Here is a 16,406-nt window from a genome sequence, read left to right as displayed (position 1 = left end):
AGCAATCCCATGGTCACGGGTTCAAAAATCGGCCACTTGGCAACTGGCTCATATTTATGACGGTTGCAGTGTCCCAAGGTCATGCGATCACCTTTTGCGACCTTCTGGCCAGCAAAATGAATAGCAGGAAGCCCGATTCACTTAATAACCATGGAAATTTGGGTCGTAAGTCAAGGACTACCTATAATACCAAAATTATGCCTTTTTAAGATTTAACCCAAGGCACCAGAACCCGGAGACCAACCCTCAGCTTAAATATGACTAATCAAAGAAATGAAAATAAAAAGAGGGGGGAAAAGCATAGTCATGCCCTCTTTTGATACCGATCGAGGAGTTTCAGAATGAGGCACTGCTTGTAAAATTAGGCCTCTCGAAAGATTCTCAGGCATTAAAAACAATGAGGTGGATTTCTGTTTCATTTGCATATCACGGGGGCGGTGTGTTTGGGCTGCGTTATCATCATCATCATTATTATTATTTTTTAAAGGATTTTTTTTCTCCCCTGCGTGTTGGGCCTGTACATCTTCATGGCCCCTTGGATGTCCTCCTTAGGAAAGGCCCAACCTACTGTGTCAAAGGTAGAAGGATCGAATCCAAGAAAACCAATTCCCTGACAATTGCAAATCTTTACCTTCTGCACTCTGTGTGTGCGTGTGTGTTGTGTGTCTGTGTGTGTTCGGGCGGGGGGAGAGGGGGAGATGTATACTACTATAAAGCAAAGAGGTGGGGGAAGGAAACAAAGCGGGGAGGGGGTGGGAGAAAGAGAAGGAGAGCACTGAAGAGACTTAGGGAGGCAGTGCGGGGGAATGAAACTAGCTGCAAAGAATAAGAAATCCAGTAAATTGCCTTTTCCTATAATTTGATTAAATAGCAGGAGCTGGGACTGGGACTCCAGCGAAGGAGGAGGAATAATAGCCGTGCGCCATCTGCCAGTGCCTGGCACCTGGCCAGTTCTCCAGGCAGCTGTGTGGTGCTGGGTTGGGAGGAGGGGAGGAAAGAGACAAAAAGGAAAAAAAAAAAAGAAGAAAGAAAGAAAAAGAAAGGGGGGGAAACAGGAAGGGGGGGGGAATGCAGCTTAAAATTCAAGGCATTTCCAACTTCTCATATTGGAGGATGGGTGGCAAGTTCCTTACTTCCCTTTAAAAACCATCGTCTGGGGGGGAGGAAAGGAAAGAGGGCTGAAACTCGGGGATTGGTCTGAGATTCGTAAAGTTTGCAGGTTAAATTAAACATTCTCCCCACCGCCGCTATCTTCCCTCATAAACATTCAAGCCTTTCCTTTATGGAGGCGTCTGCGCTCCAGTCTCTAGCACCGAGCCACCCAAACAGAGTAGTTTTCTGCCGCCACCATATTTTCTATCAAGGCTTTTATTTGCAGAGCTAGGGAGGAGCAGAAGGGGGAATGGTTTTAAATAACAATAAAAAGAGAGAGAAGGAAAATGGAAAGAGAAAGAAAGAGAATGGCCACGTGCGTCAAAATGATACTTGGCCAGGGTGTCACACTTAAGTGTATGGTTGGTCGGTTTTTTGTTTTTTTTTAAGTTGGGTATGAAAAATAGGAAAAAAACAGCAGGCCACATATGTGTTTTCAGGTTAAAAAAAAAATGAAATGCAACATAAAGAAGTAAGAAATCTTGATTCTCGTCTGTGTGCCTCTCTCTATTAATTTTTTTTTTCTAATTTCTGATAGGATTTTCAAGGGCTGAAAAATATCTAATTTATGAGGAGGCAGAGAAACACTACAACGGCATCGATTAACAATGGTTGAGGCCATCGGAAGAGCAAACTCCAGACCTTTTTATCTACCTCAACATCTGAAATGGTAAAAGAGGAGGAGGACGAGAAGGAATAGAGGAGGAAGAAGTGAAGGAAGAGGAGAAAGAGGGGAGGAGACGGAAGAAGAGAAGGAGGAAGAGGAGGAAAAGGGGAGGAGGAGGAAGAAAAGGGGAGAAGGAAGAAGAGAAGGAGAGGGAGGGAGGGAGAGGAGAAGGAAGAGAAGGAGAGGAAGAGGAGGAGAAGGAGGACTGGTAGCAGTGTGAAAGATTTTGTATTTCCCCGATATGCACTCCTGTCTATGAATGAGACCTCCACTGGATCAGTCTGAGATGAGAAGAAGAGATGGGCACGGCAAATAAAACATGGAATTTGCACAGCTATAAAACAGCGACGAGAAAGAGTGACTGTAGAAAAGAGTGAACTCCAGGCGAATTCATGCCATGATCGCCTTCTTCCCTCTGGAGGGAAGCCAAGAAATGGGGCCCCCAGAATGAACCCCAGATGTAAAGGCTGGTGCAGAATGCAAATGTCTCTCTAGCCAGATCCACTTCGGAAAGGGGCAAGGACAGAATCTTACCCAAACAGGAAACACTAAATCAAAGTTTCTCTCCCCTGTGGGTGTGTTATTCAACCCCACCCCTATTTCCCCTCCCCCCAATCTTCTCCAACTCAAGTTTTTATGCTGCTGTCAGAAAAGAGGAGGAGGAGGAGGAGGAGGAGGAGGAGGAGGAGGAGGAGGAGGAGGAGGAGGAGGAGGAGGAGAGAACTCACACTTTGCAAACTTCATCCTCATCCCCATCCAATAAAGACAATAATAATAAATCATTTTGCATCTAAACTAAACAAGAGCCTTGGTGGCACAGTGGCTACTTCTGCCGGCTGCCTGCAATTTGACAGTTCAAATCTCACCGGGTTCAAGGTTGACTCAGCTTTCCATCTTTTTGAGGTGGGTAAAATGAGGACCCAGATTGTTGGGGGAAATAGGCTGACTCTGTAAAACTGTTTAGAAAGGGCTGTAAAGCACTGTGAAGCGGTATATAAGTCTAAGTGCTATTGCTATTTATTTCTGCATCTCTCCTATTTGCCTGCTTCTATCATGGTATAAATGCACAACCCTCACTGGGGAAATGTGAAAACGGATCAAGTAAGAGCAGTAGTTCACATCTAAAAAAGGACGCCATGCTAGGAGGAGATACTATGATGGGGGAACCGGACTTCTGGTCAGCAGAAGAAAAAGGATGCCATGCTAGGAGGAGACTCTATGATGGGGGAACCGGACTTCTGGTCAGCAGAAGAAAAAGGACGCCATGCTAGGAGGAGACTCTATGATGAAGGAACCGGACTTCTGGTCAGCAGAAGAAAAAGGACGCCATGCTAGGAGGAGACTCTATGATGGGGGAACCGGACTTCTGGTCAGCAGAAGAAAAAGGACGCCATGCTAGGAGGAGACTCTATGATGGGGGAACCGGACTTCTGGTCAGCAGAAGAAAAAGGACGCCATGCTAGGAGGAGACTCTATCATGGGGGAACCGGACTTCTGGTCAGCAGAAGAAAAAGGACGCCATGCTAGGAGGAGACTCTATCATGGGGGAACCGGACTTCTGGTCAGCAGAAGGAAAAGGACGTCATGCTACGAGGACACTCTATGGATGAGGGTGCTTCTGATTAGGACCTTTGTGGCTCTTTGAATATTTAAGGTTGCCGACCTCTGTTCTACTCCAACCCCCTGATCAAGCAGGAAACCCTAGAGGCTTTGTAGGAGCCTGGGAAGGGCAAAAACGGCCCAACACGCAAACTGGAAGTTCGGTAACGGACTTCTGGGTTGTCCGTTGGGCCATTTTTTCTGAAGCCCCCGGAGGGTGAAACACAACTGAAAATCAAGACCGAAAATCAGCTGGCCAGCACATTGGAGCTGACAGGCAACGCCTCATGTGCCGTCAGAAATGGCTCCATGTGCCACCTGTGGCACGCATGCCATAGGTTTGCTATCACGGCCCTATACCATTCCAGACAAATGGTTGTCCAGTCTCTTCTTGAAAACCTCCAGTGATGGCATACCCACAACCTCTGAAGCAAGTTGTTCTTACTGTCAGAAGCATTCTATTTAATTCTAGGTTGCTTTTCTGGTTGATGAGTTTCTATCCATTGCTTCAGATGCTTGCCAACTGACCGATATTTATGAGGGTTGCAGAGTGATGCGATCACTTTTGTGATCTTCTGAGAAGCAAAGTCAAGAAGAAGCCAGATTGACTTAACAAACGTGCTACTAACTTCACAACTACAGTGATTGACTTAACAAGAAAGGTTGCAAAATGGGGCACAATTCACTTAACAGCTGTCTGGCTTAGCAACAGAAATTTTGGGCTCAATTGTGGTCAAAAGTGAAGGACTCTCTGTAGGAGATACCAAAATAGACAGGTGGAAATCGTTTGTTCAGTCTAATTTTAAAAAATCCCAGGCTCCTTCTTAAAAGAAAATAACCAACAGAACTTGCATCAAAAGGATGTGTAACACAACAGTGCAACAATAAAAAAGGATTCCATTACAAGCCTTTGATTTGCTTAGGAGTGAGAAAGCAGTGATTCATATCTTAATGGAATACAACTTCTCTTATTCCAGCCAATCTTTACAAGCATGGGCACATAAATTCATAGGCAATATTAAAAGGGGTTTTCGAAACCTCCTTTCTCTAAATACCAGTCTTTTGGGTATATTGGTATGTACCCTCTTTTCGTCAGAAAAATCCAGGTGTTCTATCACTCAGCTTTGTCGCCACTAATTTGTAATTGAAACAAAGGTACAATGCGCAAAATATCACAGATGTGGGCTGCCAGAATGATGCAAAGTATGGTTACACAAATATAGGTATCCCCCCAAAAATCTGACCTGGTTAGATCAAGATTACAATTGAAATTCTTATAATATCCTGTACAGCAGTGTTTCCTTGACAACTTTTAAAATATGTGGACTTCAACTCCCAGAATTCCCCAGCCAGCTATACTTCGAATGAAGTCCACCTATCTTAAAGTTACTGAGGTTGGGAAACGCTTTTTTATAATTTGTATTCAGGATTTTGGCCTTCACCTCTTTCTAACACTTGGTATGAATATTCCCTGTTTGTTTAAACAGGGATCGGATGGACACCTAATCAGTATTGTGCAGTAGTAGTAGACTTCTTTCTAGCCTGGTAAAGCATTGAGCTAGATGATCTTTAAGATGCCCTCTACTTCTACTGTCCATCTCATTATTGCTAAGTTTATTTGTTCTCCTTCTTACCCTGACTCCTTATCCTCCCACAGCTCTTTTTCTAACCTGTCCACACCCAATTGTGGTCCCTTCCTCCCCCAATACCACAAGCTTCCTCCCCTTGACTTAAATTGTTCATTGACTTTTGTGAAATCTAGCAGCCTCTTGCAGTTAAACTGGCCTTGGACTCTGCTTTGTACAACTTAGAAACCATTTTGGCACTCTGCCAGCAGCCTTCTCTCTCTTTCTGTCTCTCTGCGCCAGTGGTTCTCAAATATTCTCTGACATCACAGCAGTTCCACCAATCAGAAAGAGGGAAAGACCAGGAACTGCCTTCAATGCACTAACGGCTGGATTTCTTGATCAACGTTGATAGAAGGGTAGAGAAAATCGTAACTTACTGAAGAAGGGAGTCCTGGAGGCACCTTTCGGACTTTTTTCGGTTGTCCATCTGAAAGTGGAGTAGAAGGAGACAGAGAAATAAAAATGAAGCCAGTTAGAGGCAAAGCTTTCGGGCAGCACTATATAGTAGGAAGATTTGGATTCAGATTTCAAACTCATTTTACAGATGGGTTACCTTGATTTTCCCAAGGTTTACCGAGCACATCAACAACTTAAATTAAGCATTTGTAGAGTACCCTGCTCTTCTAAAGGAATGTTTGGAGACAGATTAAAAATAAAAACCAACCTCAAAATATGCAACTGAAGGTATTTGGAATGACTGCAGGTAAAACCCACCAGCTTTAAAACAAAACTCAGCTAAAACAGCATAATGAAATAGTCCTTGCATCAACATAAATTTCAGTTTTGTGTTTATTTTTCACCTTCTTCCATAAAGCTGAGGACAGCAAATGTGTCCCCCCCCCCCATACCAAATAGTACATAAAGCATCCTTGCAACAATCTTGTACGGTAGGTTAAAATGAGAAATATCAGCTCATCCTGGGTCACTCAGTGAAGGATTAGACTGTCTTCTCTACTTGACTTTAATACAAAAGATTAACCCAATGCCTGGTTGAATCCTGGTCTGCAGTGATGGACTTCGCAGTCAGAAAGTAGAAGGTGGAGTCGTGTCCTCCCCACCCCCCCCACCCCCACCCCCGTGAAATCAAGAAATTTGGAACAAAGAAAAGAAAGAACATCATCCCAGTCGCTTAGCAACCATTTGCATTTTCGACAGACCTGGAACATGGGACTTACGACCCAGACTCAATGGTCCAATGAATGCCCCTCCCATGAAGTCATGCCATTTCATTTTGGGTGCTCAGCCATTGGCTGATATTTACAACCATTTGCAGCACCCTATGGTGCCGTGACTGCAATGTATGCCATTTTGGCCGCTAACCAGCGTTTACTTCTGGTTTCTGGCCCCAAACACCCCATGTTGGGACAATGGGTTCATTTAAATGACATTCACTTTACGACCATTGCATTTGCTTAACCACTACCATATTAAAAGATCAGAAAATCAAGATGGCCCACTTTATGACTTAACTAAAATTGTGGATACAAGTCAACGGATATCAGTAATGTTAAGCTACAGATATTGTTGGCTCTAAAAAGGGACAAGACAAACGTATCCTCAGAACTGAAGAAGCTTCTTGGATGGGAAGGGAAACGTCTTCAAGGAAAAAAAAAAAAGTCCAGTTGCCTCTTGAAAAAGCACCTTTGTGGCAACCATGAACTGGATGACTGAGAATCTCCAGAGACAAGTAAGGCTCACGTTTAACTCTTGGAGGGGGGGGGGAAATATAACAAGGGTGTGATTGAAATCTACTTGCTTTTTTTCATCTCCTGCTTTAGCTGTCCTTTACTAAGGACCAAATAACTGGGCTATCTAACAGAGCTCTGCTTATGACTGCTAAGCAATGTTTTGAGATAAAGGCAGCGTGTATTTTTGGCATTCACAGTTTCACACCGTTTTGTCTTCCTTTCGTTCTTGTTAATTATATCCCATTATTAGTGAAGCTTGCACTTCCAGTGACATTTGTTAAATTTTCCAAAGCCACCCGACACCATAATGACTCTGAGCCATGTACAATATTAAGAACAGCACATTATAGCCAGGGGAAAAAAAAAAAGAATTAACAGACATCCGGGTACAGCATAAAACTGTAACCCTTGTCCCCGCATATTCCCAAGGGTTAGGGAGGGACTGATGTACTCCCTAACCCACGGATTGGGGGAAGAGCCAGATCTTCGAGACTCGCTTAAACAAGGTCAGATGGGGATCATCTGAACCACTGGAGATCCTGTGTTGGAGAGCAGATGCTGTGACAGAGAAGGTGGGGCCCATTGTAACTCTGTTCAATCAATGGGAGTCAAAGCATGCCAACTCTACAAGAGACAGATGGCCCCTTAAATATTCATCAAATATGAACTGCCTTTGCACTCACAATACATTCCTTGGGCCCCCATCTTCCTCTACCCAGCACATCCCCAAATCTGCTGGACTACACCTTTGTAACTCTCTAAGGATGATGGCTTTTGTAGTTCAAGCTACCCAGAGAGTACCGAGCAGGAGAGAACTTCCTAATGATCACGGAGGATGCTTTCTGCTTGAGAACATTTTTGACATGCAAATGAGAGGAACGAATTGAATCACCGAAGGAAGGAAGGAAGGAAGCATCTTTTTTATTTTTTGCAGGATCTTCATAAGAGGAAAGAAAAATTGATCCGAGAAAGGTGTGTGTGTGTGTGTGTGTGTGGGAACCGCTAGGGTTTAACTCATTTCTGTGAAGTTACTCCAGGGGTGGGTTTCAACTGGTTCGCGGCGGTCCCTGCGAACCGGTTGATCGCTGAACCCAGAAGTAAGTAACTTCTGGGAACGGCGAAGGGCGCGCCCGCCCGCGGTCCTTACCCGGTTTTGACGAGTTCTGCGCTTCCATGCATGCGCAGGACGCATACAGCGCCTGCGTGATCGTCCAGGAGCAGCTGGAGCGTCGCACAGACGCTAGTACGCATGCGTGCACCACGCGTGTGCACGAGGATGCCGCCGGCCCCGTTCCAACCGAACCGGTTGGAACGGGGCGAGAAACCCACCCCTGAGCTACTCCCTCCTCTACCCCACGAGCTCAAAAAGAAGGATAAGGGTGAGCATTATGAACTCTTTTTTAGGTTTAAAACATGCGTGTTCGTATTTTTGACCCTTGGCAACTGGCCCACATTTACAACTGGTTGCAGGGTCCTGTTAGTCACATAACCACAACGTGCGACTTTTTTGCTGGTTTTCATTCCCCCCCCCCCAAAAAAAACCTCCTGTCATTTGATTCAACCACAAGATTTACTTCATGACCACATTGACTTGCTTTACGATTGTTGTAAAACCGAGTCTGGTCATGTGGTGCCTCAACTTACAGTCGCAACAACTTAACAACTGAAATTCCGAGCTCCGTTGCGGTTGTGTCGAGGACTCCCTGCAGCCAGTAGTGAGTTAATTGCGAACTTGAATGTTTGAATGTTTGTTTATTTTATTTATATGCCGCCCTTTTTCCCCTGAAGGGGACTCAGGGCGGCTCACAACTCAAACCAGGGAAGGGGGGATACAGACAAAATTAAAAACGACACACAACAATGCATGATTTAAAACACACAACAGTCATACCATTCGAGATGGGGGCAACGGTTCTTTAGCCCCAGGCCTGTCGGAACAGCCAGGTTTTAAGGGCTTTGCGGAAGGCCTGGAGGGTGGTGAGGGTTCGAATCTCCACCGGGAGTTCGTTCCAGAGGGTCGGAGCAGCCACAGAGAAGGCTCTCCTCCGGGTAGTCGCCAGTCGACACTGGCCAGCGGATGGAATTCGGAGGAGGCCTAGTCTGTGGGATCTAATCGGTCTGGTGGAGGTAATTGGCAGCAGGCGGTCTCTCAAGTACCCAGGTCCAATACCATGAAGGGCTTTATACTTAACTTAACCACTGCAGTGATTTCCTTAACAATGGTGGCAATGAGAGGTCGTAAAATGAGGCAAAACTGACTAACAACTGTCTTGCGTAGCAGTGGAAATTTTGGGCTCAACCGTGGTCATGACTCGAGGTCTACCTGTATACTCTCAAAAGGAGGCAAGCATAAGATGTCAAAGGCTTGACTAGCAATCTCCTGAAAGGCCGAAGCTGCAGCAAAATTTGGACTAGAGGTATTAGTTTTTAAAATACGCAATGCTCAAATCTAAAGCAGCAAAGGTGGCTGGAGGCTAAAATGGGTTCCCCTTGTTTGTCATGCTCATGCCAGATCTGAAAACATCACTCCCGCTACGGGTCAGATTCCTGCACACCTCTAATTATTAATTTTTATTGTTATGGTGATTAAGCAGGCATGGATAAAGCCCTGAGTGTTTTACCCTACCAGGTCACCCTTCCCTTCATCCCTTTCTAGTACGGCCTTGCACTCTTGCTGCTGCCTCCTTCTGTTTCTCCCTTTTCCGCTATCTCTCTTTCCTGGGTCTGTTTTAAATTCTAAGCCCAGGGAAATGGGGCCAGGACCTGAGCACCTGCTCTTTGCAAAACACTGCCTACTCAGACAGCATTATATACATTAATAACGATTGCAAATGGCTGGTTTCTCCCCCACCTTTGGTCCTGGCTGCCGAATGGCAGAGAAAAAGCCACACGGCTACTTTCAGTAAAAGGACTCCATTCCTGAGATTCTTTTCCATCAATGAATGCCAGATGTCTCGGTTCTCCTGAAGGCAAAATCGAGCAACTACCTCCATTCCACCTCATAAAGTGTGTGTGTGTATGGGGGGGGGGGAACACTTGGAAAGAGATGGGAGGTTGGCTTTTTAAAAGAAGATCTCCTAGCATTCTCCTTCTACTCCTCTGATCTCCTAGCATCCTCCTTCTGGGCTCAACTGTGGTCATAACTCGAGCTCTACCTGTATATTCTCAAAAGGAGGCAAGTATAAGATTTCAAGGGCTGACTAGCAATCAGACAAGGTGCCCATCGTGCAGATGGGGGAGGATAAAGGAAATATTTATACGCAGCTTGGATTTGGCTGGCAAAATTGCTTGCCAGGAAGGATGTGCTGGAAGCTCTCTCAAAACATCCTTAGGAGACTCCGGTTCATTTTTGAAGCTTTTCCAGCTGATGTTGCTTGCAGCTTTCTGGGGAACTGACTTCAAAGCAATGGGATGCAGGATACCTGGCAGCTGGCTGAGCTTCCCAAAGCACAGAGCACCTGAAGATGCTTCGTGCAGGAAGTGGGTCACACCCAGCTCACTGATCTTCTGGCCTTCTCTCTCTGTTTCACACCCCTCATGACAAGGTGAGTGGATATAAGGAGTATAAGGAGATCTGGATTCAAATCCCATCTTTACTGAAGATCTATGGCCTGCCTTTACAATAGACCCATTCCCTGTCAGAGGAATCTGCCTTGCATGGTCTATAGATGAATGAAACAGGAAGGAGGGAGCCAGTTTGGTTTAATGGTTTAAGGCAGTGGTCTCCAACCTTGGCAACTTTAAGACTTGTGGACTTCAACTCCCACAATTCCTCAGCCAGCTTTGCTGGCTGAGGAACTCTGGGAGTTGAAGTCCACAAGTCTTAAAGTTGCCAAGGTTGGAGACCACTGGTTTAAGGCATCAGGCTAGAAACAGTTCTAGTTCTACTGTAGATCTATGAAAGCCAACTAGGTGACCTGGGCCATCCATGCTCTCTCAGCCCAACTCACCTTACATGGTTGTTGTGGGGAAAATAGGAGGAGGGAGGTATAGTGGATATGTTTGCCACCTTGAGTTATTTGTAAAATATAATAAAGGCTGGGAATGAATGAATGAATGAACCGTGGCACGACAAAACCGCGCTCGACTAAAGCGCGCCCAATTAAACCGCGTCGCTGACATCATCAACAGGGCGACAACAGCGAGCGCGGAGAAAGAAGGGCGCTTTAAATAGCGCTTTGAAAGCAAGCCAATTCAAGTTAAGGTAAGGGTTAGGTTTAGGGTTAGGTTTAGGGTTAGGTAAGGGTTAGGGTTAGGTTTAGGGTTAGGATTAGGTTTAGCGTTAGGTTAAGGGTTAGGTTTAGGGGGGTTAGGTTTAGGTTTAGGTGTTAATTTTAGGTTTAGCGTTTACAGCGTGCTTTTTTCTCCGCGCTGTTGTCGCGCTGTGATGACGTCAGCTACGCGGTTTCGTCGAGCGCCCTTTAGTCGAACACGGTTTTGTGGTGGAACCTGAATGAACCACAACAATTCAGGCAAGCTTCAGCTTCTTGGGAAAGATTTGATATGGTAATAATGACATTTCATCTATTATGTTTTCATTGTTCTTAACATTATTAAAATGAAAACAATATTGCTACTAAGGCAAAGGTTTCTTGGACTCATGGATTCCACAACATACTTGATCGCATGGATTGCTAAACCTTTTGCCATCACACCTCCCTTTAGTGCAATCTTAATATGTACATCTTCCCTAAAAAAACCAAACATCAAAATGAATATAAATCGACAATGGGAATAACACAATGAAAGTATGGGAGAGCTGGATGTACTGTAATTGTACACTAAAAAGTTCTTCACACTTCCCTGGGATTCTTCACACTTCCTCTGGATTCTATCTGTACCTCCTTGAAGGAGATACACCTCACAGTTTGGGAAACACTTGGGAAAGTGTCACAAAAAGATGGTTTCTGTTGTAACAAGTGTACATGGCCATTTTCCCTTTGTAAAATAAATATTGCTTCTGTTGCTGTTATTATATTACATCATTGACAAACTATGCACCAGTAGTAGATCAACACCTTTTGGAGACCCAGTATAGACAAATGATTATCCAATCTCTTATTAAAAACTTCCAGTGTTGGAGCATTCACAACTTCTGGAGGTGACTTGTTCCGCTGATTAATTGTTCTAGTTGTCAGGAAATTTATCCTTAGTTCCAAGTTGCTTCTCTCCTTGATTAGTTTCCACCCATTGCTTCTTGTCCTACCCTCGGGTGCTTTGGAGAATAGTTTGACTCCCTCTTCTTTGTGGCAACCCCTGAGATATTGGGACACTGCTATCATGTCTTCTCTAGTCCTTCTTTCTATTAAACTAGACATACCCAGTTCCTGCAACCGTTCTTCATATGTTTTAGTCTCCAGTCCCCTAATCATCTTTGTTGCTCTTCTCTGCACTCTTTCTAGAGTCTCCACATCTTTTTCTACATTGTGGTGACCAAACTAAATGCCGTATTCCAAGTGTGGCCTTACCAAGGTATTATAAAGTGTTATTAACACTTCACGTGATCTTGATTCTATCCCTCCGTTTATGCAGCCTAGAACCGTGTTGGCTTTTTTGGCAGCTGCTGCACACGGCTGTCTCATATTTAAATGGTTGTCCACTAGGACTCCAAGATCCCTTTCACAGAGGGAGAGGGAGTCTACCAATAATTGGTAGACTCCTTGGACACGAACTTTGTAAAGTTTTTGATACAATTTCAACAAGATAGCATTGCCAAACTGATTAGAGCAATGTTTTGCAACCTTGGCATCTTTCAGACATGACTTCAACTCCCAGAATTCCACCGGCAATGCCAGCTGGGGAATTCTGGGTGTTGATGTTCTCACATTTTAAAGTTGCTAAGCTTGAGAAACACTGAGAACCTCTGTCTCCAAACTCGTACCTCTCCAAATACATTGGGATCACATTTCCCCCAAATTATCTTTGTAAGACACCCAATCACTGAGGCTGAGATGGGCCACCATATAATATTTCTTAAATAAAAATAAGTACATTAATATTTTTTAAATCCCAAACCTTCAGTTTCCTAGAATTTGTTGTCATAGAGTGACACTAATTTGAGTACAGCTGATCTACAGTGTTAAGTGTTTTTTCTCTCTTTGTCTCTAAACATTAGATTCTTGGGTCATCCAATGGCAGGGAAATAATGAATTGAAGAAAACAAATTCATACTTAGGTCAATTTCAGGCTGCTGGTGATGATGATTCAAAGGAGGCTGATTATATGGAATTAATCTATGCTTGAACAAAAGTTGTGGGAAGCTCATTCTACACTATTCAGTTATTCAGTTTTTGCCTGATACAACTGTCTCACCTTAGGGAAAGACAAGACCGATACAATTACATTGAAACCTTCCCTCCAAATGCTGGCATATAGTTAAAAAATAAACCATATCATAATTCATAATCAATTCTTGGGTTTCTTAAAAGCCTTTGGTTGTCCCCTGTTTGAGCAAGAAGGGTGGTTTAGATAAGTGTTTTTCAACCTTGACAATTAAAATGTGTGGCCTTTAATTCCCAGAATTCCCTAGCCAGCATGCTGCAACAGGGAATTCTGGGAATTGAAGTCCACACCTCTTAGAATTGCTCAAGTTGAACAACAGTGGTTTAGATGAATCTGAGAAACTCTCAAATCAACAGGACAGGAACTTTCTGTAATGGAAGGGCTACTGTGAGACCCTGACAGGAAACGTCTTTTGTTCTTCCTCCTTTGCAACCCAGAATTTTTGCCACACACAACCCTCACCGAGGCAACTGTTCCAGCCAACACCTTCACCAAGGCCACATACCTATGTTGCTGTCTGCGACTCTCCTGCGAGGGTTGTTGGCGTATGGGTAGTACTGCGAGCTTCCCTTCACCCCCGTCGGGGAGAGCGTGCTGGGACTTGAAATCCCTATTTCGCTCGGCAGGAAGCCAGGCTGCAGAAACAAGAAAAACAAGAGTGCACCATCACAGCCTGAACAAAACCAAAATCTCTTGCCGAACATGGTTTTCCAAAACTTGGAGCTGGGCACCAGGTGTGGACGCATGGGAGCGATAGTGCAGGGTTTATATTCCGGTTTGGCTACTCTAGCTCTTTTCATGCCTTTGCCAACTTGGCAGAAATCCATAGCAACCTTCAATGATAACCTCCGGGTAGGATGGACTTCAACCTCAGCAATAGCACAGGGATTGTAGTCCAAGACACAGGGTCCTATCCAGCATGTCCAACAGGAAAGGGATGCTGGTAGTTGTAGTTTAGCAACCTCTGGTAGGCCGCAGATTCTGCATCTTTACCAGGAAAGGGATGCTGGTAGTTGTAGTTTAGAAACTTCTGGTAGGCCGCAGGTTCCTCATCTTTGGTCAAATGGTACTCTTCATTTGGGGACTAATTTCTCCATATTTACAGATAGTCCTCGACTTACAACCATTTGTTTTACGTTTGTTCAAAATTAAGGACCCTAAAAAGATCACTTACAACTGGTTGTTGCACTTACAGCCATTGTAGCATCCCCGAAGGTCACGTGATCAAAATTTGGGCATTTGGCAATTGGCATGCATTTATTATGGTTGCAGCATGCTGGGATCACCATTTTGGGTGGGGGTGCAGTGCCAGCTGGCTTCCAACAAACAAAGTCAATGGGGAAAGCAGGGTTTACTTAATGACCTCATGATTCACTTAACAACCATGATAAAAAAATCAGGTGCGACTCACTTAGCAAACACCCTTACTTAGCAATGGAAATTGTGATCCCAATAGTGGTGGTAAGACGATGATTTTACTTCTTGGAGATGGAAGGAAAGAAAGAAGGAAGGAAGGATTGAAGAGAAAATTAAATATTTAGAGGGTTCCCATCATTTTAGCCTTCCAGATGCAGTGAAGCTCAAGCATTGGGCTAGAATTGAGCCTAGTCAATGTAGATTTAATGAGATATTGTGGGGTTGTGATGAGAAGTATGTCTTTAGTGGGGTTTTGTGGGTTTGTCTATACCTTTGTTTTTATGAAATGTTGCTGTGAGCTACCTAGGATTATCATGTCTAAGACAGGGGTCTATATAGGTTTTCCAAATAAATGCATAAGTAAGCAAGAGGGAGGATTTCCATTTTTAATTTTGAAAAATGAAATAAATGCATTACAGGTATCATGTTTCCCTGAAAGTAAGACAGGGTGTTATTTTGTTTTGACCCCTGAAATAAGCTCTTGACCTTATTTTCAGGGAGGTCTATATTATTTTTGGGGTGCTGGAGGCAGTGAGTGTGGTCACCTCATGGCTGCTGCTATGTTGCAATATTTTTGGGGAGGGCTTATTTTCCAGGGAGGGTTTATTTTAGCACATTTGCTAAAAAGCCCGATTGGGCTTATTATCTGAGAAGGTCTTATTTTTAAGGAAACAGGGTAGTTTTCAATTGCGACAATTGGGACCAGAATTTCCACTGCTAAATAATGCTAAGTTAAGTGAATCACACCCTGATTTGGACCTTTTTTGCCATAGTTGTTAAATGAATCATGTGGTCATTACATAAATCCAGCTTCCCCCACTGACTTTGCTTGCCAAAGTATGCCTGGAAAATTGCTAATGGTGATCACATGACCCCTGGACCTTTGCAAATGATTGGTCGCAAGTCTTTTTTTTTTTTTTTGCACCGTTGTAACTTCAAACATTCACTAAACAAATAAGGTTGTAAGTTGAGGACTATCTTTGGCAGCAAAATCTTGGGAGTGTCACAATTGAAGTGCCAAGGTCTCATTTCTACTCTAAACATTCTACTCTAAGCAGCCTGGAGTTATCTTGGGCCAAGATGGGCAGCTAATAAATTTTACAAATAAGTAAATTTTACAAATAAACAAACAATAGATATGGGAAGACAAATACAGGTAGTCCTCAACCTGCGACCACAATTGAGCCCCAAATTTCTGTTGCTAAGGGAAACATTTGTTAAGTGAATTTTGTTTTCTTTTACGACCTTTTCCTGCTACAGTTGTTAAGCGAATCACTACAGTTGTTAAATTAGTAACACGGTTGTTAAGTGAATCTGGCTTCCCCATTGACTTTGCTTGTCAGAAGGTCGCAAAAGGAGATCACAATGACCCTGGGACACTGCAACCGTCATAAATATGAGTCAGTTGCCAAAGCATCTGAATGTTGCTCATGGGACCATGGGGGTGCTGAAATGGTCGTAAGTGTGAAAAATGGCCATAAGTCACTTTGAACAGTCACTAAGCGAACTGATGTACGTTGAAGACTTCCTGTAGTAAAGGGGAACTGTTGCTTTTTAATGTCTTGTTGAAGAACACTTGAAAAATATCTGTTTTGTCTCATCAGAACGTTCATCTTCACCAATTCTTGCGAGACCAGTAACTAGTAAGTACTACTAGTCCTCAACTTACAGCAGTTCATTTAGTGACTGTTCAAAGTTGCAACGGTATTGAAAAATGTGACATGACACTTTTCACACTTACGACCATTGTAGCATCCCATGGTCACGTGAACAAGATTCAGATGCTTGGCAACTGGTTTCATATTTATGACCTTTGCTGTGTCCAGGATGATGGGATCACAGTTTTGCCCCCTTCTGACAAACGAAGTCAACCCGGAAGCCAGATTCACTTAATAATTGTGTTACTAATTTATCAAGTGCAGCGAGTCACTTAACAACGGTGTCAAGAAAAGTCATAAACGGGGGATAAAACTC

General features: G+C 43.8%; 1 protein-coding gene across 6 annotated transcripts in view; it reads right to left on the bottom strand.

Moving 5' to 3' along the window:
* Window positions 1-16,406, bottom strand: part of TCF3 (transcription factor 3) — a 133,597-nt gene that overhangs the window by 41,003 nt on the left and 76,188 nt on the right. For all 6 annotated transcript variants that reach the window (XM_087702798.1, XM_087702782.1, XM_087702791.1 and 3 more), the window contains exons 7-8: window positions 13,522-13,651; window positions 5,424-5,473 (exon numbers count right to left, since the gene is read on the bottom strand). In XM_087702798.1, the coding sequence (XP_087558924.1) occupies window positions 5,424-5,473; window positions 13,522-13,651 (180 nt within the window). The remainder of the gene's footprint in view (window positions 1-5,423; window positions 5,474-13,521; window positions 13,652-16,406) is intronic.

The sequence above is a fragment of the Thamnophis sirtalis genome, unplaced genomic scaffold (genome assembly GCF_051295495.1).
Source record: "Thamnophis sirtalis isolate CommonGarterSnake01/CBP01778 unplaced genomic scaffold, rThaSir2_p1.2 scaffold_1, whole genome shotgun sequence".
Classification (NCBI taxonomy): Eukaryota; Metazoa; Chordata; class Lepidosauria; order Squamata; family Natricidae; genus Thamnophis; species Thamnophis sirtalis.
Note: the sequence above shows the minus strand (reverse complement) of the source record. Positions and strands in the feature narration are given on the sequence as shown.